Raw genomic sequence first — 26,262 nt, 5'->3', positions numbered from 1 at the left:
CATTTTCTGTGGATTTAAGCTGCATTTTTATTTTATTTAAGCTGCATTTTTAAATTGATCTCTGTGAATGTTCAGTTTCTAAATATGGGTTTGTCTTACTAGTCAGTCTCTGTTTATGCTTGCCCTGTCCCTGCCCTGAGTCCTCTGGCAGGTGGCATCTCTTTTCATTGAGTTTTAGGCTGAAGACATTAATAAACAGCATGGGACATTCCTGCTGTTTCTAACCTTCTCTAAACCACAAGAACAAGGGAGAACTGCTCAAGTGTGAGAGGGGATGTGAGCTTCTAATCCAACAACATGGATGAGCAAACTTGGTGCTTATGAACCAATTGGAGCTTTTAAAAAAATAAAAATAAAATGCCAGTTTATTAGGAAAATCACAAGCAATATTTAACTTCTTACTTGTGTTTCGAAATGTTTGAGCAAAGCAATGTGAGACTTGGGACAGAGCATACTCATCCCCGCCTCAGCTGCGCCTTGGGAAAAGATTTCAGGGCTGCTTCCATGGAGGGCAAATTAAGCATAACCCTTGACTCTATTGAAACTAGCAAAAGTTTGTGATGAAAATAACAGTGGAAGACTGCAGGCTAAATGAGAGGACAGAACCAAAGCACTGCCAGCTAAAAACAGTCAGAGTTCCGTTCCCTTCCCAAATTCAACTGAACACTCTTAAGTAGAAGAAACCTCTTCTGACCAAATCTCAGTATCTTCATTCATGATCATAAAAAGGCATCGCTGTGTTATCACAATATGTAAATGTGCATGAGTTAATTGATTAGCATTTAACATATTGAAATCAAAAAGTTAATCAGATCAAACCTTTTTAAGTTTGGTAACTACTCAAGAAATATTGTGAAGTCTGTTGTCCCTTGTTTCTAGGGACTCTTTCACACTTAATATCTCTTAGATTTAGGCATCAAATTGGTACACTAGTAAGGGAGCTATGACTATACTCAAGCTTCTTCTTAATGGGTGAAATGGCATTTAGTGAATTCCTGGAAGAATTTCAAAGAGTCTACTTAACATGCTAATTCTCATCGCATCTTTGTCTCTTCAGTTGCAGACCACATAGTATTACATTGTAATTTTGCTGCATACCATACTTGCAAAAAGTGAGCGATTTCTACTCCTTTGACAGGGAGACAATCCACAAGTTCAAATGTCTGTTCACTTTTAGGTACAGTATCAAATATTTTAGCAAGTACAACTTCTCTCTATTTCCTCTATTAAAAACAAACATACGATAATAATAATTTATTATTTATTCCCCACCCATCTGGCTGGGTTTCCCCAGCCACTCTAGGCGACTTCCAACAAAAGATTAAAAATACAAATAAACCCCACAACCTACTTACCTCATATGAACTTGCAGGTGTATGGGGTGCTTACACAGTTATTATTGGCTAGTCTTAAGATAATAGGTAAAATGTAATTGCAGCTATAGCTGTTGAATCATCCCACTTAGATTTTGTGAAACAGGAGTCAAACCTTAGTTATTTGTTGGAAAACTGAGATGACCCATTACTAAATAGCTGTATGTATAAAATCTTCCTAAAAATGATTTACTCTCTGATTCTTAAGGTTCAATCAATAGCGGATGCAGTTATGGTTTAATGAAACATGCTGACAAACAGTAATTACTGAGGAAAATATTTGGCTTATCAAATATATATAAAAAGTTTTAGCTCCCTTTGTTAGTATGTTACTGCAAGTGATGTGAGTGAGTGGGTGGATTGGGAGGTAAGCTCTAGGAATAGCCTGGTGCTGAATACATTGTCACCTTTGATGACAGTTTAGAATTTAGAGAGTTGATTTAAGGAAAATTGGCAAGGGGGAAGTAGAGAGCAAAGAATAAACTGGATCCAGTCTCTTTAAAGTTTTTGTTTACTGCCTGTCTAAGGCTTTGATAAAGCTCTGTCATGCCCTTATGCTGATTACCTTCATGTAGAACAAGAGGTATTGACTAATGAATGAATGATGTGCGGTCCTTAGCCCTTGCAGTGCTGCCTTTAAAGAGCATTGTCTTTAATGCACAGAAACTTCTCTCTCTCTCTTTTTACAATTCAGGCTTCTCTGCAGAATGTCAAGCAAGGATCGACACATTGATTCTAGCTGTTCGTCATATATCAAGACGGAACCATCGAGCCCCGCCTCCTTGACGGACAGCATCAATCACCACAGCCCTGGTGGCTCCTCTGACGCCAGTGGGAGCTACAGTTCAACCATGAATGGACATCAGAATGGGCTAGATTCGCCTCCACTCTATCCTTCTGCCCCAGGTCTTGGGGGTAATGGTCCTGTCAGGAAACGATATGATGACTGCTCCAGTACCATTGCTGAAGATTCACAAACCAAGTGTGAATACATGCTGAACTCAATGCCCAAAAGACTGTGTTTGGTGTGTGGTGATATTGCATCAGGGTACCACTATGGGGTGGCTTCATGTGAGGCCTGCAAGGCTTTCTTCAAGAGGACAATTCAAGGTCAGTGCTTGACTACATTTCTCTGGTCCAAAGAAGCACAACTCCCCCTTCCTGCTCTTTTTTTATTCCTGAAGTTGTTTTGTTACATTTTTTTGTGTTCACTCATCCTAATACCATGTTCCAGTGGAACGTGGAGGCAACTTTATAGGAGTGAGGACCGCCTGATTTAATTCTCTCTGCTTTTCTTTATTTTGATAGTGAAAGGGTAGGCAAAGATATATTGAAATTGCTTCTCCCACCCTCCTGTCCTACCCACCTCCGAAAGTCAAGAAGCTTTTCAGAGCAGCATTCCATGCATTATCTCAGGGATGGGGAACCTGCGGCCCTCGAGATGTTGGTGAAATACAATTCCCATCATCCCCAATCCTTGGCCATGTTGACTGGGATGGAAAGTGGGAGTCCAATAGTATCTGGAAGGTCACACTCAGATTCCCAGTCACTACCTTGTCTTTTGCATTAGAAACATGCCACACATTTTGAAGCACAAGGTGGTAAAGTTGGAGCTGATTTAAGGCACATTCTCCTTTATTGGCTTTGTTTCTATTTGTATTAAAAACTAAACCTAAACCAATATAGTGCTCCTTATCCCCAAAATGGGAGGTGTTGGTTTCCAGAGTTAGAAGCCTTACTGCCAGGGTAATAGCCTGAGTTTGGTCTGTCTGCGTCAGTTTTCACCTGTAACAACACCCCTCCCAACTCTATTATTTATAGTAGCTACAAGGAAAGATCCCACAGCAGGACTACCTGCAAATGCAGGCTTCAGTCCACCTGCACTATTGGCAACAATTAAACCAGTCTCCTCCTCCTGACAACTATTTACATGGTTATAATTGAAGTGCTTTCCATGTTGCTAGATCAAAAGTTGCCTAGCAACTGGCCAGCCCTCAGCTTAGACAAAACTACTCAGCTGTGTTGGGGCATCTGGCCCAGCTGTCAGGAAACCACTATTCCCATGCCATTGACATTTGGAAGGGGATATAAAAAGCAGCATCACAATGAATTGTAATAGTAACAAAACACGTTTAATCAATTTACTGAATGGCATGGGTGAAGGAAACGGGGAGCCAGGCATCTGTGTTTGGAGAGGCTGCAGACAAGGGATGAATATTACCTTGAATACCAGGCATGGAAAAGAATGTGGTCATGTGTAGCTGCAGGTTTTGTTTAGAGAAGCAACTGAGTGAATAAGGGAAGCAGGAACACTTTCTGCATAAGTTTGACTTTCTCCACAAGTAAACTTAAACCAATGCCAAACTCTCATGAGAATGCAGGGACATGCAATTACCTAGGCCACACTTCCACATATATCCCCACCCTTTGATGTGCATCTTACTAATATTTGGGTAGGCAGCCTTTTTGCCTTTGCAGGCCAGATCCCTACTGGATCCTAGCCTTGCCATCTAAATTTGACAGGTGGGTCAGGCTGCCCACCTATCATTCAGCTGACATCACAGTGACATCAAATGACTGGGCACTTTGAAGTCTTGACATTGGGACTTCAAAGCACCATTCAGGTGCTTTGTGCCCTGTGCAATACTTTAAAGCCTGAGGCTTCGGCTTTGCTGCTTATCAGCTGGTGGGGTAGTAAAGCTGAAAGCTGCTTTTTGTAGGCATCAATTGCATGAATGAGTTCCCTGTGGGGCCAGAGGTCTCCAAGCCCTTCTCTAAAGTGCCACAGTAGGGGTTTTGTTGTCTTTCCCCTCCTTCTGTGAATTGGCTAATTTGTGTTTATGTGAGAGAGGGTGAGGATGGGTGGAAGAGATATTATATAGGAAATGACAATATGAGCCTATGACCAATATCATAGATGTAGCCAGGGGAGATGGAGTTTATTTATCTCTGTTGTCTCAACTAGGGAAGGCATCTTTCAAGGGGAAGACAGTACAATGGCAGTGCTGTACCTAGAGATTGTATCGGTGCTAGATTCTGTCACTGCTGTTCTCATGCAAGGAAGGATTAAGCAGAGGTTAGTGGTTGTCCAGGGCTGACAATAGGTGGAATTTAAGAAGATGCCTTATAAGTCACATCAGTAGTCTATCAGCTCTGTGTTTTCTGCACTCCAGTTTCAAATAGAAGTCTTTCATAGCTCTATCTGGCAATATCAGGGGCTGTATTGAACCTGGTACCTTTTTGCATTCAAAGCGTAAGCTCTGTGGGAGCCCCTATTGTTATGATGTTTACATCCCGTAGGTATAAGTGATTTAGCTCCTTGCTGCATTCCTAAGTTTGTAAAAGGTTTCCTTAGCTGCTATAAAATTCTGTGGCATTATCTGGTATGCTCCTGCACAAAGAACATAGCAAAACTCCATACAGTCAATTCCCCATCTGCTCTGGTAACTATAGCACACAGTGACTTTCACCATCAAAACCTTGATCACAGTTCCTATCTTCTCTGAGCAAACCATCCAGTCAATTTCCCCACCCATAACTCAGTGCCTGCTTAGGGCAAAGCTCAGTTTGCCTTATATGCCCTCTGGGCACCTCTGTCAGGTGGGATCTCAGCCTAAGGGTGAGTAGCTGATCCATAAGCCAGTGGAGTCCTGCTTCTGGACTAGGAGGGAGGGAGAGGTGGGCAGCAGTTTACCTGCCCAGCCAAAACCTTTACCATTCACTTCTGTGTGCATGCTGTTAACTCACATTTTCTCTTTTGCCTTAAAAAACTGTACCACACGTACATACTTACTCCTTGAAGAAGAAGAATCATTGCTGGTGGTTGGAAAAACTTCACCTATCAACTCTTTTAATCTATTACCACTATTGCTGCTGTTGCTCCAAGATGGGAGATTTTTTTTTCCCTTCAAAAAACCCCAACATGCTCTTGTATACTGCATGTATGTACATGCAGTATACTGCATGTATGTACATGCAGTAGCCTTAGACCAGGCATCCCCAAACTTGGCCCTCCAGCTGTTTTGGGACTACAACTCCTATCATCCCTAGCTAACAGGACCAGTGGTCAGGGAATCTGGAAAAACACATTTTGTGAAATTGGCAAGAATTTTATCCTAGGGCTCACATTATTAACTAGTGTGGGAAGTACCCCTAGAGAGTTTGACCCCTGTCAATTAAATGTTAAAGCTGATAAGCCCGTGACTGATTCTTGTACAACTCCATTATAAAATATAGAATATTTTGCAAGGCATAGGGGAACTAGAGTTTCACTATTTGCTAACAAACCAAGCAACTTTATTTTGTTTTGTTACATCTTTAGATACAATAATGATGTGTAGATGCCCCCTTGAATCTAGTGAATGCTAAAGAACTTTATCCATGGACCCCAGCAGACTTATAAGTAATATGCCCTAACTCAGCAGCACCAAATTAGAAGTGAGTCTATTGTGATAAAACTTGGAAGGTTTTCAAGGTCCACTAGTGAATGCAGCAGTTTATTCCAGAGATAAACTGATAAGTGAACAAATAGTGTTGGCAAATTTCAAAAAAATTAATGAACAGACTTAGACTCACTGTTCCTTTCAGTAATCAGGGGTGCGGTGGGGAGTATGTCTGGCCTGTGTTGAAACAGTTGTTACTGGCTGCTTTGTTCTCTCTGGAGTTGAATAGTTAGATCTTCTATGAATGGTGCCATTTTTATCTGTTGCAGAACCAACTTGATCTACAAACCTATGAACACTGTATGATAAATAGGATATATCTTCAATTGGGAGGGTAGTAAACAAAGATAGGACTAGTTATGTAAATTCAGATAAGTGTTCCTTTGAAATAAAAACTGTAATGTTTACTTCCTGGCTCCACACAAATTCAGCACCTTCCAAAGTGTGTGTTTACCTAACTCAGAGCTAATGCCATCCTTAGCAAATCCAGACAATCTAAAAAATAACTAATTGAGTTGTTTGATCCTATAGGCATTTTTACGTAGCCCTAAGAGAGTGGTTTTAAAATAATAGAGGCCTTGGCTTACCAAATTACATGGACCTTGGCTTCAGTGCCAAGATGGCATACCTGCAGTGAACCTGACACAGTGTCACCTGAATCCATCATTACCTGATTAAATCATTCACCTTCCTTATATAAGTAAAGCCTTTGTATCAGCATTTCCTTCCAAGAATGTTTCAAGCAGGCAATGATGGATCTATTTCACCTGCCTCACGCTATTTCTTGAAATTGATTACCCAACTGAACACTGAAGTAGTTCTCTTCTACCCAAACTTTTAAGTTTTCAGGACTGCTATTGTGTGGGTGCACAAAACAACTATGGCTTCTGCCTTATTCCACTTATCTGGGAGTAAGCCTCATTGAAGTAAGTGGGATTTACTCTTGGGAAGTAAATGCATGGAGAGCATTGTACTGAAAGTCACTCAACTAACTAGATTCAAGGTGTTGCAGATGTGATATGGTTGTGCCTTAGGGCAAAATTACATCAGACCAACAGATAGAGGTAAAGGACCCCTGACAGTTAAGTCCAGTCACAAATGACTCTAGGGTTGCGGCACTCATCTCGCTTTACTGGCTGAGGGAGCCGATGTTTGTCCGCAGACAGTTTTTCTGGGTCATGTGGCCAGCATGACAAAGCCGCTTATGGCGAAACCAGAGCAGTGCACCGAAACGCCGTTTACCTTCCCGCCGGAGTGGTACCTATTTATCTACGTGAACTTTTTGGGGTGCTTTTGAACTCCTAAGTTGGCAGGAGCTGGGACCAACAAATACCTGAATATATTTACTATTTCCTTAAGTTTTTTGGCAAATAGGAGCCATGGTGTGTGGAGGAGTTCCAAACTGGGAGGCCTTTTTAATCCCTTCTTCCTGCACAGTTTCCACAATTAAAATATCCCCTCTCCATGGCTGCTATTTACCAAAATGCTGTGAAACAGGAGATCTAGTATCTCATCTAATTTAGCCCTCATAGCCCTCCTTGATTTGGAGTCAAGGAGCGGGGAGGTGATCCTTCACTTAATTCTGATTGATGCCCAGGATATGGTATAAGATGTTAAGTGCTGTTGAATTAATCAGAAACCCGGAATGTCCAGCATGGCTGCATTTGATTTCAAAAGAAGAAACTTCTGACAAATGAAAGGAAAGGGGGGGAAAGAGTATTTTTTTCAGTGTGCTCAGAAGTTATTTAGAATATACTAAATAGATGATCAGATAAAATATATATGTACAAACAACTCCAAGGAGATGTCAGCTTAATAAATGAGCAGGGAAAGATATAAAAGGTAAGAAAGCTACGCTTTAAAAGCCTTGGTCAGATGGGTAAATAAAGGGGCCACAAACTCTGCCAAAAACGAACCTAAGAAAAAGCCAGCCAAATAAATATAAATAAATAAATAATAAATAAAACAAATAAGTGTACTTACTTATGAAGTGTACTGTATACACTTTTGATAGCCCCACAACAAAAAGGATATAATGGAGATAGAAATTATGCTGAAAAATTACAGCCAGAATGATTCAATATTAGGGGCACATTCCATATGGAAATGGGGGAAAGCATTTGAAGTGTTTAATTTAGATTACTGGTTTAGGGTTGGAGAGAGACAGCAGAGAACAGGTGTGAGAAGTCCTCCCTGCCCCTTGAAATCTGCATTTCCTGCGGAAAGTTATCAATGCCTGTATACCACTGATGGGCAGAGCTAAGGACTAAAGAGGAATGGCAGGGAAAGAGTTCTTCAGCGGAACTCTGCAGCCAGACACCTGGAGATCTCCAAGTTCCAGATTCTGAAGACTTGTGTTCCATATTTGGACCATGATCTGGAGGTTCCCCATTCCTGCCATACAGCTTTGTTAGATTAGTAAGGACATGTTGTTTAGTCATTTAGTCGTGTCCGACTCTTCGTGACCCCATGGACCAGAGCACGCCAGGCACTCCTGTCTTCCACTGCCTCCCGCAGTTTGGTCAGACTCATGTTTGTAGCTTCGAGAACACTGTCCAGCCATCTCGTCCTCTGTCGTCCCCTTCTCCTTGTGCCCTCCATCTTTCCCAACATCAGGGTCTTTTCCAGGGAGTCTTCTCTTCTCATGAGGTGGCTAAAGTATTGGAGCCTCAGCTTCACAATCTGTCCTTCCAGTGAGCACTGAGGGCTGATTTCCTTCAGAATGGATACGTTTGATCTTATTGCAGTCCATGGGACTCTCAAGAGTCTCCTCCAGCACCATAATTCAAAAGCATCAATTCTTCGGCGATCAGCCTTCTGTAATGACATGGGGATATATACTGCCCTCTGTCTTCATAATGCTAGAATTTGAGGGTCACAGGTGAAATTGCTGGCAGTAGATTCAGGACAGACAAAAGAAAATACTTTCACAATGTATAATTTAACTGATGGAATTACTGCCATAAGATGCCACAAAACTAAGCTTATCCTTAGGTAACATTAAACAGGCATCAGAAAATTTATGGAAGATAGGTCTAATGCATAGATGTTGGCTAACAAGCTGGGACATCCATCTTTTATTTATTTGTTTAGTCAACTTACAGACGGCTTACTATATATAAATATATTGAGCTGGCTTACAGTGATGAGTCAAAGACTCGAAAAGACCAAAGAGCCAAGAGGTCTAAAAGAGCTCAATACATATATACAGATAATATAAATAACCAGCAAATAAAGTCATCATAACTAAAGGACAACACCTGGACTGTAAAATACTGAAAATAATAACCAGTACAAGCCAGCAGTTGATAGTCAGGAAATTCTCAGACAAAAAGATACATTATTTTTTTAAAAGAAAGTAGCTGAGACCTGCTGTGGATGGAGCCTCCCAAACAGTAGGGGGTGTCAACATTCTAGAGAACAAAGAAGGCCCACTTCTATATTGCCACTAGATGGCAATCTGTGAGTCACTGTTCATCCCCTGGAGTCTCTTCCAATTTCACTGATTGCACTTGCCTATATTGGGAAGGCAATCTGCTAATTACTTGGTCCCAAGCTTATTGATGCTTTTGAATTATAGTGCTGGAGGAGACTCTTGAGAGTCCCATGGACTGCAAGAAGATCAAACCTATCCATTCTTAAGGAAATCAGTCCTGAGTGCTCACTGAAAGGACAGATTCTGAAGCTGAGGCTCCAGTACTTTGGCCACCTCATGAGAAGAGAAGACTCCCTGGAAAACACCCTGATGTTGGGAAAGATGGAGGGCACAAGGAGAAGAGGATGAGATGGTTGGACAGTGTTCTTGAAGCTACCAGCATGAGTTTGACCAAACTGTGGGAGGCAGTGGAAGACAGGAGTGCCTGGCGTGCTCTGGTCCATGGGGTCACGAAGAGTCGGACATGACTAAACAACAACAACACCAACAGCAACAACAACAAGAAGCTTAGGATGCAGTATTCTCCTGTATCCCAGTTGCCGAAGGTCGTAGAGCAGGAAAAGGCTGTTGCCATCGTGCCCTGCTTATGAGATTTCTGGAGGGATCTGGCTAAGCCAGTGTTGGAGGCAGGCTGATGGACTAGATTGGTCTGATCCTGAAGGAACCTTATGCGATATTTTGTACAAGCCACAAGGATAGTCTTCCTGTGTATACTGAACCTATTATTGCTGTTATGATTGCACAGAGTAATCTGATTGTGCAGGAGTCTATGTTATGCCCACATTATTTCTCCAGTGGTTGCCTGCTACTTTGTTTATACAAAGGCAAATGGCTGCATTGCTTGTCCAGCACTATTTTTTTCTAGCGTTTGAGATCGCCAAATCTGTCTCATAAGTTTAATTTTCTTTGGTATTTTTCTGCTGTCCTTCTCATGTCTATAGTACACATCTCTACACACTATACATAGAGAAGGAGTACCGTGCTATGAGTGCTGGATCAACTTGCATGGATATCGGCCAAAGAATAAAATTTGGCTGGAACATACTTTGTTTGGTCATGCAGAAAGGCCTCTCTGATTACTGGGCAATAGCACAAGAGTGCAGCTTGTGCCTGGCCCTTTAAAGCCAAGGAGAAACATTGGAAAGAAGAAGCATGGCTTATTAATAGCACAGAAGACAGTAGCCCTGGTCAGTGCCATTATTATTATTAGAGCTGTGGCTGCTTTGAACTTTGATTTTGTTACATGCACAGCTGGCCTGCAGAACTCAAATCAGAAGCCATGCATCTGTAGTCTTAGTTAATAAATAAAATTAATTACCACCTCACAGACTCTTGGAAGTTTTTGTCATCGGTGAAAAGCTTAGAGCAGCCCCAGCAGTTGGTTATCCAGCCTTTGCATGACTACCTTAAGTGAGGGAAATCACACTACCCCACTAGGTATTTCCTTTCATTGTCTAATTACTCTTGCCATTCTGCTAATGTTTAACTAAAATCTACCCTCCTGTAACTTAAGCTGTAGCCCTGGCTTCTGGGGCATCAAAAAGCAAGTCTTTAGCTTCCTCTGTGCGATGGCCCTTTATCACATTCCCCCCTTAGTCTTCTCTAAACAGTGTTTCACACAGTTGTACCTTGGATCCCAAACGTCTTGGTACTTGTCTGTTTTGGCTTGGGAATGCCGCAAACCCTCACGAAAGTGAGTGTTCCAGTTTGCGAACGTTCTTTCAAACTCAAACAACCGATGGGGCTTCTGCAGCTTCCGATTGGCTGCACGAGCTTCCTGCAGCCAATTGGAATCCATTGGATTCTGTTCGATTTCCAAGGTACCATTGTACTTATGTTTCGATAGATTGCTCATAAACTCTTTCACCTTAGTCACTTTCTTTCAAGGCTGCTTTCTCCCTAACAACCTGGTTTAAGTTGAACTTGTACCCGGGTTCCATTCTTCATTGCAAAAGCCTTTAAAAAAAAGCATGTCAGAAAACCAACATGGAATTTTTACATATACCGTAATTCATTCTCACCACCTCCACTGCTGGAGGCTTAACTTAAACTTTCAGTGGTCATGCCCTTGAACAGACCAAAAACTTTATGTATTTAGGACTTACCTTTCACTATACAAAGTCTTGGAACACTCACTGGCTGTTTACTTCCCAAATAGTGGAAGTGAGCAAACTGGCAATGCTCCCTTTCTTTCATACACAGGGACGTTAGTATATTCCCTCAGTCTTAAAAGTATTAAATGCGAAATCTGCATCACTATTATATGCTTCCAACTTTTGGTACAATCGCTGTTTTCCTAAGCTTGATACATTTCAATCAAAGTTTCTGAGGTCCTTACTTCAGGTACCAAATTGGGAACCAAATTCAAATTACATTTCAAAAGGTATACAGTGGTATCTCGTGTTATGTACTTAATCCGTTCCAGAGGTCCGTTCGTAACTGGAAACTGCTCGTAACATGAGGTGCGCTTTTGCTAATGGCGCCTCCCACTCCTGCCGTGCCGCCGGAGCACGACTTCCGCTCGCATCCCGGAGCAAAGTTCACAACAAGGGGCATCTACTTCCAGGTTAGCAGAGTGCTTAACCTGCAGAATTCGGTAGTAAGATGAGGTACCACTGTACCCATGCAGTACAAACATATTCCTAATCTCTTAGTTAACTTTGTTTAGCAGAAAAATGTATCTGGGCAGACAGCGATGAGCCACTGGGGATGGGGAAAGAGCCATTCTGGAGCCTAGAAGAGTATATTGCTTCTTCCCGGAGCAATGTATTTCCTGTTCAAGTGCTAGTCTGACAATTGCACAGAGCACGGAGGAAACTGATTTTTCTTGCTTCCATACATTCATGTATGACATGCCATCTTGCAGTGAGCACTCTCAGACTATGCACCTGCTATTTAAGGAAGAGTACAATCCCATCCAGAACATGATTCCTAATTTCTAGACCCAGATGCCACCTACCCACAGTGTCACAACTCAAGCGTCATCAAGTTTGCCTCCCCTTCTTTGATTTTGTGTGAGTCCAGTTTTTAATAGGGACTAATTTCATTTGTAGAACCATATGTCATTTTCCTTTGTCCCTCTTAAGAAAATAAAAACATTGCTTGAAATTTCATAAAAACACTAAAAATAAACATTCCTGGGTATGTAGAGGAAGAACAGAAACTCTAATCTGACACAGATCTCATTGCATTTTCACAACACAGGGCTTTGTCCTAGTGAATATATTTTTATTGTAAGACGTAACACTACATTATTCACGTCTTAAGTGCCAAACTGTAAAAGTCCATCGTGCCACTGAAAGGGAGATACAAATTGTGCCCTGGCACTCTGTTATTCTCTCAGTCAGCTAGATGCAAGAGTATAAAATTGTCAGTGAAAAAATTATATCGCCTCCAAACTAATTGTACAAAAGACTTTTTAAAATAAGTAACCAGCGTGCAGGGCTCTCTGAAAGTCAGCCAGAAGAGATTATAAACTGCTCTATCATTCTTGTCAGCTCTAGTAAAAGCCTTAAGCTGCCCAGATGATTTTGTTCCTTGTGTAAAGTAGGTTCATTCAAGTTTGCACCATGTACAGGTTTGCCCTCATTTAGTGTGTCTAGTTACAGAAATATTTATTTTTATTTATGTCATAAAATTTATATAACGCCTGATTGCAAAAAAAACCCCACCTCAAAGTAGTTTACAAGAAGAATAAAACAATGAAATTATCAGTAAAAAAAAACCACCCAGCTAGAAGCAGCTATTTAAAATGTTCAAAAATTGATTAAAATCAACAGTAAGCTAAAAACTAGATTAAAGCACATGCCAACATTCTACATATTTGGATAGATTTGTCCAGACAGAAACATTAGTAGGTGCCAAAAATAGTGTATTGTTCTTCTTGACAGCCTGTAACATTTGTATACATCTTAGTCTATGGAGACTTATAGGCAGATTTTCTGGAAGTTCTTCAAAGACATTTTGATGTCTCTATAGAAGGGCTGATTAACTTGTGAGCCTCCAGATACTTGTCTGATTACCAGCTATCCTCAGCCATGGCCAGCATAACCAGTAGCTGGGGATGGTGGGTGCTACAGCTTAACAAAAATCCTGAGCACCACAGGTTAGCCATCGCTGTTCTACAGTTTGTAATAAACTAAAGAAGAAAAAGACAATAAAAGAAACCTTAGATATTCAGGGTACATGAAATTTGAACTCTTATTTAAATCTATGTAATAGTGTAATGGATGCATGGAACAGCACAATTTTAGTATAATATTCTTTTTCATTTTTAAGACAAGTACAAAAAATGAAATAGGACTTTCAAGGGCATTTTATTTGTGCAAGCATGGACCTATGTTACCAGATAATCTACTCCAGCGTCTATGAAACAATGGGTCCTTGATCCATGCTTAAAGCTTTTAAAAACTGGTCATGTTTGGGAAATGTTGGAAAATTGGACTAGTGGTTCAGTATAGATCAACAGAACCACATATTTAAGAATGCATTCATCATGCTAGTTTTATTTTACCCCTGTTTGGAAGGATCAGTTTTCTATAGTGACATTGTGGTAGCAATTCATATTTATTAAATTCTAAATGTATATATTACTTACTTGAACAAAGGACCTCCAAGCTGTTTTCAACAGTCAGTCTAAAATATTCATTTAAAACACCAATTAGAAAAATAAAAACATTGATTCCCCCCCCCCCCCCAGTTCCCTAGAAGTCCAGACTACAGGCTACTGTGGGTTAAGGAGACTTACGGTAATTTGTTGAGGTTTATTTTTCTTGCATTGGCCTGTGAGATGCATCTTTGTAAAAAATAAAATAGAAAAACTGGGATCCACATGGGTTGACGAAACAGAAATGTAAGTGACAATTGCACTATGTGAAATGGTTATATTATACCAGAAAATGGGGAATGGAGCCCAGCCCACCATGTGGCTTTTGGCCAAGCATCAGCACAAATAGAAATACCACTTACATCCTAGTCAAATATGAAGTTGGTTTCTTCTCCCTGATACCAATACATAGCCACCTCCATACATCTTCTGGCTTAGGGATGTTTAGGAAATGACTGGCACCTGATATTCAGCTGGAACTTCAGGCTGCATTTAATCTTTTATGCCGTGTTCATTGTTGCTACCACCTGTTGATATACATCAAAGCAGTTGAATTTCTAACTGGGCACTTCTTGATTTTCCTGTGCCTGTAATGTGAATGTAAAATATATGTTGCTTAGAACAGATGTTTAATTTAAAAATAGCTCTGTGGCACTATTTATTCTTCATTAGCAACAGTTGCACATGCACACAATAGAGAGAAGTTCAAAGGCGCATTTTGTTGTTGTGTGGAAATGTGCTGAGACAGTATCACATGCCAAAATAGGCAAAGCAGGATTGTTCCTGACTTGAAATGAAATGGCTACACTCACCCTATGTAAACACACTCTGTTAACGACTGGTTTTTCATATAAACCTAGGGCCAAACTAGATATGACATCAAGCATACCTTTATCAACCATGCCAAGGTTTTTACAAGAATTTAACACGAAGTGTTAACTTGATTTTGATCAGGATCATGACAGGGTAGGAAAGGATTAAATCCTCCCTCTCTGCATGTTGTAGTTCCAATGAAAACCATATTTAGCTTGGTCCTTTCAATATATGTTAGATTATATGCTCAGGACTTTGGGTGCTTGATTTCATCTTGAGTCAGGCATGCTATAAGCTGCACAGTAACCCAAATGTATGTGCAGTGTTTCAAATGATGGAACTACGAAATCTACTGGAGGCAGACAAAACAGTGAAGTTCATATTTGGGGAATAGAAAGCTTTGTCCCACATGTTAGATTGCTGAAAGGGCGGGGGGGAGTATATTCCACATTGTATAGGATCCTTAACATGTTTTCTCTAAAGTATACCCTATTGATTTTGATGGATTTAATGTTTAAGGAAGTAGATTAAGAATTACAGCCTTGCTTTTAACTTCCAGTGTACCATTCAGTTATAATTTGTATGTGAAAATGTGTTCTCCCGCCCTCCAAATAACCACAGGATCCAACAGTGTGGGGCTACATGTATCAAGATGGGAGAAGCTTTTCATCCCTTCATCCTCTTCTGACACCACCCATGCAAATTCATTGAATCATTGTGCTCCTCCAGGTGGCTATGTATTCTACTTCTATAGTGGATTTGGCTGACTTACACAGACCAGATAAGATGGTGCAAAAGATTTCAGTTCCCAGCCCCACCCCAATATGTGTTGAGTTAAAATACTAATTTAGTGTGCTATTTCTGCTCAGCATTTAAATTTTACGGCATGTGGGGCTCTCTTACCACAAATATATAACTATTTTGCAGCATCAGTGGCATGCATTCTTTGTTGAGTTAGCAGTTGCAAAGCATTTGAATCTTTGTACAATCCTGCAATCCGCTAATGTGATATTTAATGAGGAGACATCAGTCTGGAGAAAGGTAGTCAATATAAATCAGTGTTTACAAAGTGTGATTAACTCTGAAATATTTCATCACTGCTGTGGTCCCAGGCAGACTCTATGCTAATTACGAGAATCTGTGCATGTTTCAGGGGACTTCCGTGGACTCTGAGTGCAGCAAACATGGAGCAGCAAAATTGCAATTATGCCTGGACTGTCTCTGATGACAATTTATGCATTTGGTGTGATGACCTCCCACTTCCCAAGAGAGCAATAAACAGAATGCATTTTCATTAAGATACTAATGCACTTAATCACAGGGGGAAAGGGTTAGAAAGTAACAAAATACCTTTAAAGCGAGATGGGGCAGCGCTGATGAGGAGAGACGTTTTTATTCTTCCCCTGAAGTACTAACATCACAAACAGCATCATTCTGAGTGTGACTGTGAATATCAGGTTATGTACAAATACAGCAAACAGCTGAGCTTATACTACAAATATTACATTGGGCAAGTTAAGAAAAAGAATCCTGCTAGATCCATCAAGCCTAGTATCTGTTTCCTACACTGGCCTATGTGATGCCTCCAGGAAACAGAGCATTATTTTGTTTAACTCTGTTATTATTTGTTCATGTTTTTGTTGTTGTTGTCCCCTCCCCCAATGGAACACTCTCCAGTGAGGCCTGCTTGGCACCAACTCTTATTATATCTTTGGTTGTAAGGTGCTTTGAGAAAATATTTTTTGGGGGGGCTCCTAGTTAAAACTATTCTCTTCTCACAAGCATTTGACGTAATATGCTGAACTGAATGCTATGGCTTATATGATGTGGTGGCTTCTTTCAGAAGCTGCTAATATTAATGTTTTCTTTTTGCAGGTCAGTTTGGTTTTGGTTGTGTTAATTATTTATGTCTTTTTATATATTTATTTTTTGAATTTGCTGTATGTCATCTAGAGATTGGTGTTAGGGGAATAAAAAAACAAAGTACACCTTTAGCAATAAAGACACCTTTTTGGCAATATCTATGCTTCTATGACAAGAACTTGATCGCTAATAATCCTCAATGGTTTCCTCTCTTTTTTCTTCACCCTGAACGCCACAGGTAACATAGAATACAGCTGCCCAGCAACAAATGAATGTGAAATTACAAAACGCAGACGCAAGTCCTGCCAAGCCTGTCGTTTTATGAAGTGTCTAAAAGTTGGCATGCTGAAAGAAGGTAAAGTGGATTGCGTCTTAAGTACTTGTTTAAATAGTTGTGAGCTGACCTGAGTGCTGCTCGGATTTCAGAAGACCAGGAGATACATTTGCTTTTTGTAGAAATAACAAAAACAAAGCAATGCAATTTATCTTCCCAAACAATGCTGAGAACTGCAGTCCAGTTCATGCACAACAGTCAGTCGGTGTGATCATCACCAAGCATGGGACCTACTCCTGAAAATGCTCTGGGTTTTGTTGTAATGCTGCAGCAAAGTACAAATCCAATATAAGAGAACTAGAAATTGGAAGCAGAACTAAATAGAGCCAGCACTACTTATTTCCCTCTAATACAAATACCTTCTTGAAACACTAATCGCCTAAAAGTCTGGAACGAACTGGCCAGATGGTATTCCTTAGAGGAGGAGTTCTAAAGGGCAGTGCCACTGTGGAAAAAGTCCTAGAAAAGCAATGTGCTGCATCTCCAGGAGTTGTCATGATCGTAAGGGGAAATATGTAGGAAAAGACATTCCTTTAAGCACCCAGGACGCAAACCACTTAGGCTTTTAGGATCAGAACTAGCTATTCGAATTAAAATTACAGGTGTGTCACAATAGAACAAAACTGTTTTCTTTTGTTTGTTGTTCTACTTTATTTTTGAGGTTTGTTTGTGCTCATCTTCTATCAGAGATGCATCCGGGTCTCAGTGTGTGCCATAAATTTCTGCTCTTATCCAGTGAAATCGATATCGAGCTGTCCCAATAAAGAATGCTGTGTGTTGAGCAGTTGTTTTAAGGTGCAGTTTTCAGTGAAAAATAATTTGATTTTCAGTTTAGAAAGTGAAACTCACATTTTTACTGCACATAATCAGTTTCCCCTCAACTGCTGTTCCAGAAAGAATATGGGCTGACAGAGACGGCAGAAAAAATTAGGCCTATCACACACCTACAGACATATTCTTATTGGATTATACTTACTAAGAATAAACCTCATACGGTGTGTGGTTGCTTTGGCAGACGCTATGATCATGTGAGCCAAAGCCTGCTGCCTTTAGTCTTACTCCGGAAAAAATCCTGACTAATTCAGTGGATTTTGCTTCACTAAGAGATACAGGATTTGCCTTTTTTATTCAGAACTGGATAGGGCTTCATCTGTGTGGAACACCTAATTTGTTTCATACTACAAAATTGTATTACGAAAACCTTAATGGAAGTGTTAGATGAACATGAAAAAACATACTTATATTCAAGTTCATATTCAAGTTCTTTTCAAACAGACTGCACTGTTCAGCATACTTGGCCAGCTGGAATAGAAAACCATTGTTAGGGCTGACTCACAATACCATTTAGCGTGATGCTATTGTTTTTGCCACCATGTAGTGAAATGATTTTAAATTAACCAAAGTTCCCCCTGACATCCAAACACAGGAACTGTTTAAACTATGGTTAGTGTGAACAAGCCATAATATGAAAGCACAGATTGATTATGGGGAACTGTGGTTAGTTTAAAATTAAAAGTGGAAGTCTTTATCTCCTTTTCCCAGTGTGAAAAAAGAGAAGAATGGAAAGTGGAGCAAGCGTAGCCCAGCTCATTCTCATAGCAGGAAACCGTACTTTCCCATTCCATCTGAATTGAGACAAAGTCTTTCTGAAAGTAAATAAAAATGAAAGAATTAGTCATAATCTTTAGAAAAACCGAGTACTCGAGGGTAGTCTTCACACTTTCCATTTGCTACCAGTAGCATTAAAAATCAGAAAAATCAATTCTGAAGGCAAACTTTTCTGGATTTGCACATTATGAGATAATTGGCCTTTTTTCAAGCATGTATTTGATACATCAATGTTATGCTCATGAGAAATGCTAGAAGTTATGAATAGACTAGAGACCAGGGCTGTGTATCACATCAGGTTGAGAACATGCAGCGGTGTCCACCTTTGCTAACATGACCGTACTAGGATTCTTAGGGGCCAATTTCAGAGGCTAACAGGAGGTGTCACCCTTTTTCACTCCTTGGCTCCACTGTTCAGTCTGCTCAGGTTGTTGTGGTTCTTGTTTATATCTCAAGACACATCACACAGCTCAGTGTGTTTTTGACACTATTCCTTTTCACTACTACTAGAATGCTGATGTGTGGGTTTTTATTTAAGATCTGTGAAATAGAGCCAATCTCTATGGGGGGGTGTTAAGTGAAGTTTATCGTTTCTATAAAAATGTTGGTTACACGGGACTTACACAGGATTGACTCACTGTGTCTCCAATGTGTTTTTAATGTATAGACCAAATATTTAATCCCATGCAGCATGTCAGATATCATGCTGGATGAAATCTATTCAAAGGTAAACCCGCTCAATTCAATTACCAGTAAGTAATAAAATTTACTGTTACATCCGCCACATTGGCTGCATCAGTTGTTACAAGCTGATGGCACAGTGTGACTAAAAACTGGCAGCCTAAATCTATTTACTGCATTAAAAAAAAATAACTACAATACCTGAAATAAAATCAAATTTCAGCAGCTGATGGAAACCTCTCTCTTCTTGAACTTTACTTGAGAACAACATTCACTGTGCTTCTTATGTAAACTTTTGCGCTAAAGCAATTGGGAATTAGTCATAACAGAAAAAGAGCCCTGGTGAATTGGACCAAAGCCAGCATACTGCTTTCCATGCCCAGCAAGATACTACTTTGAAATGCCATATACTTGGGAAACACTTTTGACCTTTCCATTACAAAATTCCCACTGCAGAATGAAGTCATATGTGTGAGAGTACTTTTCTGACTATATATAATAATAGTGTGGAATGTGACTACTGGGCTCCTCAAAGGATCATCCTACAATGCAGCACCTCTTTTGTGGTTGCCAACATGCTACCTAATCCAGTTGAAGGTTTTACTTCTGGCTTTTAAGATTATCTTAAGGCAGCCCTGTTCAGGAAAGTTTTTAATATGTAATGCTGTACTGTTTTTAACACTGATTGGGAGCCGCCCAGAGTGGCTGGGGAAACTCAGCCAGATGGGCGGGGTATAAATAATAAATTATTATTATTATTATTATTATTATTATTATTATTATTATTATTATTATTATTTGAAATAATGCCTTCTTTCATATGAACCTGCTCATTTATTAAGATCTTTGATGGTTCCATGGCTTGCTTTGGTCTATCTAGCAATAACCACATTCTTAAAATGGCACCTATAGTATGGAACAGTCTCCTCCCACCAGAGAGCCTGCAAGCATCTTCAGTGATGTATTTTTGCAGGGAATTAAAAACCTTTTTTGTTTTTGTTCTCCCAAGCCTTTACTGGACCTTAATTCTTCCATGCAGTGATTCCCTTTTTATTTATGTATTTAGTTTACTACTTTGTGGTATATAACATAATAAGATAATTTATTATATATACTCCGCCCATCTGGCCGGGTTTCCCCAGCCACTCTGGGCGGCTCCCAATTGAATATTAAAAACACAATACAGCATTAAACATTAAAAAACTCCCTAAACAGGACTGCCTTCAGATGTTTTTTAAAAGTAGGATACTTGCTTATTTCCTTGACATCTGATGGGAGGGCATTCCACAGGGCAGGCGCCACTACCGAGAAGGCCCTCTGCCTGGTTCCCTGTAACCTCACTTCTCACAGTGAGGGAACTGCCAGAAGGCCCTCAGCGCTGGATCTCATTTATTACCGGTAAATGTGTATTTTGGTATGGTTGATTGTATAGTTGTCCACTGCTTTGATACATAATGTGAAATGTGAAAAGTGGTGTATAAATCTTTTAATAAATAAACTATAGAAATAGACATTGCTTATAGATATAGTTTCAGGTGGAACCCACAACTAACTGTTGAAATGAGGAGTGTTCCTATTAAGGGTGCCAGCCAGCCATATCACCTTCCAGGATACTTCATTCAGTTCCATTTATCCACCACCACCTGTTATTTTCCTTGTAGCAGTCAGCTAGCATTCTGTGGCCACTGAGCATGCTCAGTTCTAATTTGACTGTTTGGGGGTTCTTCCCTTCCTTGGTTTGCTTTTCTAAAGATTTTTTGTTCTTCTGCAAACCTTGGGGTTTCCCTAGAATTACTGTGTTGGTGATGCTATTTTGGCTACGCAAGGATCAACATTTGGAGAATGAGTTTGATATTGGTAAGATATAAGCCAATATACATGTCTAGGGCAAAATCATACTCCATTATCTCACACTTTCCCTAAGGCGTTTGGGGGGAGGAGAGATATTTATTTATTCAGTTATGTATTTTTCCAAACCAGTCCTGTGGGTTCTCTGGGTGGTAAACGATAAAGCAATAAAATACAGCAATAAAATGCAACCACTGAAATCTAAACACTGAGCACAGCAAGCAGACACCAGCCTATGCAGCTAAATAAAAGCTTACAAATATTATTACCAACCCCAGACAGAAAATGTCTTGTGGGCAAAAGAGTCCTCACCAGCTACCTAAGATAGCCCAAAAAACTGGCTACTTGGAGCTCCTTAAGAAATTATGATGTTTGCCCCTCCAGGGTTTGACAGAGCGCTCAGCAGAAATGAGAGGCAAAAGGTTGAAGGGGAGGGGCAGAGGAACAAAAGAAGAGAAAAAACAATGACACAATATTTGTGTCAAGAGTCATCAACTTCAGTGTCCGTATACAAATGAGAGAGTAACCTGTAGTTATTGGGACATAACAGGTGTTTGTTTTGCATCTCAGAACACTTTTCCTTCTAGATGGAGTCAGTTTGTTTCATTATTTAATGAATGTGTGTGCTGCCTTTCAATCAATTGGTTCCCAGCATAATTAACAATAAAACATTAATATGCAAGCAGGTTCCTCAGGGAGGGGGGGTCCACAAATGACACACCACCCCTCAAAATATCCTCCCTCCAGATGCCACCACCTCATCTTGGAACCTCTTTGGCAGACCTCAACACATGGGAACCATCTTGTACCACATAGTATAGTATTTAGAGAATCAGGCTGGGTATATTTGTCTAAAAAGGCTTTCTTAGCCTGCTGTTGCTATGGACTGCTCATTTACACATTATTATTTTTTTACTGGCAGTAATGACCAAGATATTTCCTGTGTATTAGTGCCTATGCATCTACAGTTGCTATCTTTAATTACTTATGCTCTGCTGTCATTTGAAAGTCTTGAGATCTCTCTTAGTGGCTGGCCAGACTCATTTGTTATCTGAGGAACTGATGCATGTTCACTAATTGGATGGTATACCATAAGTTCATTTGATAATCAATCAGCACTGAGACAGGAGAGAAATAGCTTTGTTTTTGTTTATTCCTCAGAGTTCCTTGTAAGTCAACATCAAGCACTCTGTAGCTGATTAAAACACACAGGGTAACAATATGCAGGCTTTGCCATTTAGTTCTAAATTGAACATGAGATTTTCAGGTGGTGTAAATATGGGCAACACTATCAATTCAAAAGCTAACACGTTTTAATTTTTTTTTAGTAACACCAACAAAACTATAATATGATGTACAGTACAGTACTTGCCTTACCCCAGTAATAGACGTTAACTTGTAATAGATATTTCCCCAATGTGAGTATTGGGTGGGTGAGCAGTGAGCACAGCTATGGGTGCAACAGCAGAGAATATTGCTATGTAACATGAGAGTTCCATTATTGGCATTCGTCACTTTTTTTATTACTTTGGTTTTTGAATGACTGGGATAAGGGTATAGAGGGTATCAGTAGTACAGAGCATGTTTTCATGCAGAAGTTCCTAGGTTCAGTCCCTGGCATCTCCTGACTTAAACCAGTCAGTGCAGACCAGGGATGGGAAACCTGTGGCCCTCAAGTTGTTGTCGGACTACATTTCCATCACCCCTGGCCATTGACTATGCTGGTTTTGGCTGATGGGACTTGGAGTCGAACAATATTTGGAGTGCCACAGACTTCCTATTGTTGATGTAGATAATACTGAGCCTGATGAACTTGTGGTCTGGTATTGTATAGGACAGCATCCTATGCTCTTAGGTAGCTTGGGCTACATACGCTTCAGGTTACATACGCTTAAGGTTACAGACTCTGCTAACCCAGATATAATGCTTCAGGTTAAGAACTTTGCTTCAGGATGAGAACAGAAATCATGCTCCAGCGGCGCGGCAGCAGCAGGAGACCCCATTAGCTAAAGTGGTGCTTCAGGTTAAGAACAGTTTCAGGTTAAGAACGGACCTCCAGAATGAATTAAGTACTTAACCTGAGGTAGCACTGTATTCTGAACTGATATAAGGTCCATTTCACACACAAAAAAGGGAGGGGGATAATTCTTTGCCCCTAATTTCTGTTCCCAGGTAGTTGAGTTCAAGAAAACATGGAGGATTAACAGCTTAAACCCAGAAGGGTTCTCTACCATAACTATAATAGGAGCATTGTATTTGTGTGTTTCAGATTATTCAGTATGTGGGTAATTGGTTAAGACTTCCCATGTCATGGTCTCAACTCTAATTCTGACTTAAAAAATAATAATCTTCATATGTGGTTTATTTAAGCCCTGAGCTACTGGTGAAATACATAAATCTCCGTAAAAAGGTTCAGTACCATGTATTCAGTCAGCTATAAGCAAATGTACACATAGAATGTGTTACAAAAGAATGTAGGCAGTCATGCTCCCAAACACTATATGCATAAGCAACCTAAGACTTTGTAAATAAAAATGTGTTATCACCTTCTACATTTTGAAGTCATGCTGTGGGCAGGGTGTGTGTGTGGAGAAACTTATTTAATAGCATTCTTCATAGCAAGCTCTCCTTTGCAAAGAACCCGTGCATAATAGATTGCCAAGGTAAATTTCTTTCACAGTCTAATACTCTGCCAAGTTGAAAACAGAAGTGATTGTGTGAGAAAAGGTAACTATTGCCTTCAGAAACTGGAAAGAAGAAAAAGGAAATGCTTTTAAAGATATTCAAGCAAAAAAATATTTCTAAATGGATAGGTAAAAGAAATTAATTTATCTCAGTGGTATTTCTTGCCTTCTCTCCTGTAATAAAATACTTAATTAGCACTTGAATGTAAAAAAAATTAAGCAACAATACACTTTCTATTTGGGTATATTCTTAAGCAATTCTGACTTTCCAACTGCTCTTAAGGGATTTTATTTCAAGCACAGGTTACTGGATACATGAATACTGGATTTTAATTCACTCACAATTTGATCTGAATTCCTTTGAAACAACAGAAACTACTTACTGAACTACAGTTGGCCATGTTGTCGCCTCTTAACAAGACTGTGAACTGGAAAAGACCGATAACAGATAAGAGAATCCATAAGCAGGTTGCTGGCAACCTTGCTGCACAATAGATGGTGCTAACATAACTGTTGTGTTGGATTTCTCTGTTGCACAACATTAAAACTCACCTGTCTGCTTATGCATGAGCCCTTGCACTAGCAAACAGAATGTTGGATACAGCCCTGTGGCTCCAGAGCTTCTCCTGGAATGTCCCTAGAATGTCTCCTCTTCGTCCCTCTCAGCATCAGCGTTCTGATGTTGGAGAGGAACTGGCTATAGATCTTTCAGTACCACCACAGAGGAGTCATCTGACACTCTTATCTTTCTCTCCAAGGGTGGATATCTGTCTCCACCTTTAGTGAGGGAGATCTAATGCATCCAGTGGCTTCTGGGATGCTCCCTCATAATTAGGATTACAGCTTTAATAGCGCTCTCTCTCTCTCTCTCTATATATATATATATATATATATATGCACACACATACATATATATGATCAGTTTTCCTCCTGGAAATAGGAGTTGTAATTTCTGTGGGTTCAAAAGTCTTCCTGTGCTACATAACCAAAGTCCATCACTTCTTATCAACCACATTATGTCTTGTGAACATTGCCTTTTTCATATACTGTATGCAATTCCCAGGCTAAAATAAAAATTAGCATATTTTTTTTTACTTACAAGGAAAATATTGTTGCTCTATTTTAAACTATTCACTAGTTTTAACCCAAGGGAGAAAATGGGTGAACTTTTACTTATGTACCAGAAATAGTGACAGTCATGTAAGTGATAACTAAGGGGGGAGTCAGAGACATGCCCACAGGATGTAGGATTGGGTCTGATGTGACATCTTTCCCCATTAGCCCTGAGACAAATAGCTGCCTTTTGCCCTTTCTCCTCAGCACCAAAGCATGTTTGTTTCAAAATGCCTCAGTTTAACTTAATGCTCATCTGTGTTCTTATCTGGGAAAAGGCTACTTGTGTAAATAATTTCCCAGTTTTATTTTTGCCCCTTACTCTTTTCCGTTCATCTGCTGCACAAAGCAAATAGGACTGACACCCCATGTTCATAAGATATTGAATTAGCTTGGCACAAAAAGATGTAGTGTTCTAACACTTTTTAAAAAGCTACAAAGCAGGAGTTCAGGTTTGATTTTCTTTTCTTTTCCCCCCTTTTTTGAACTCTGGCATAGTTCTGTTCAACCATTCCCCAAGTTTAAAATGCAATGAAGGCAACAAAGTTTGGTACGGATTTTCCTCTTCTTTTTCTCTTCTCTGGAGGGTCCTGCCAGAGTAATATTAAACCGCTGGCACCAAGCAGTATTCACATAATGCTTGAACAGGCAAACCTTTGTGGTCTTGGCACCAAACCTGCTGGAAGTTTAAGAACTCCGCATGACCCCCTCAATCAATCAAAGCAGACAGGGTATCAAGAAACACTAAAATTACAAGCTGTAAATATCACATGTGTGATCTCATGGAGCTGTCCCTCAGATATTCTCTGTGTATTAAGCTCTGCCTTGCTATAGAAACGGTTCCAAGCAACATTTCATTGGGCCAGTCAGAAACCAAGCCACACCTCTCCAGTTGAGCCAATGATATCCTTTCAGTCAGCTGCTTGGCGTTTCTGCCAGTCTGCAGCATCTGTCATTTTCCACCGTCTGGGACACTCTTTGTCTGAGCCAGATTATGATTTTATTTGCAGTCTGCAGCATGACTACCATGGTCAGGAACTCACCATCTTAAATACGAGATAAGTGAAGAACAATAAGTATCCCACTCAGTGCACTCACAGCAGTCTGTAATTAGTGCTGATAGTTTCTTTTTCGGGCAGATATACAAAACGGAGCGTGCCTAATAAGTGATGAAAAGTAAGAGCTGAGAAAATCCAATTTGAAATCTGATTGCCTTAGCTTAAAAAATGCTTTAATGCTCTTATTGGTCATTATAGAGGGCAGGCTGGCATGGTTTAAGCACAGAAAACATGCATCTCTGACTGTATATTTTATACCAAACTCTAAATGAAAATAAAAATTACTGGATTTATCAAGTACGTAGGACTAAATTTTGCAATCTTATATTTAATAATATGTCAATAACCATCTGTTGCCTGCACCTAGTCCTCCCTGATGTAATGCTATTGCATGTTTTGTGTA

At 40.0% G+C, this 26,262-nt stretch overlaps 1 protein-coding gene across 22 annotated transcripts in view; it reads left to right on the top strand.

The window, feature by feature from the left end:
* Positions 1–26,262, top strand: part of ESRRG (estrogen related receptor gamma) — a 473,643-nt gene that overhangs the window by 328,491 nt on the left and 118,890 nt on the right. For all 22 annotated transcript variants that reach the window (XM_081904148.1, XM_081904142.1, XM_081904154.1 and 19 more), the window contains 2 exons: positions 2,068–2,483; positions 16,772–16,888. In XM_081904148.1, the coding sequence (XP_081760274.1) occupies positions 2,068–2,483; positions 16,772–16,888 (533 nt within the window). The remainder of the gene's footprint in view (positions 1–2,067; positions 2,484–16,771; positions 16,889–26,262) is intronic.

This window comes from Podarcis melisellensis (assembly GCF_964234715.1).
Source record: "Podarcis melisellensis genome assembly, chromosome: 3".
Classification (NCBI taxonomy): Eukaryota; Metazoa; Chordata; class Lepidosauria; order Squamata; family Lacertidae; genus Podarcis; species Podarcis melisellensis.
This window is presented reverse-complemented; position numbering and strand designations above follow the sequence as displayed.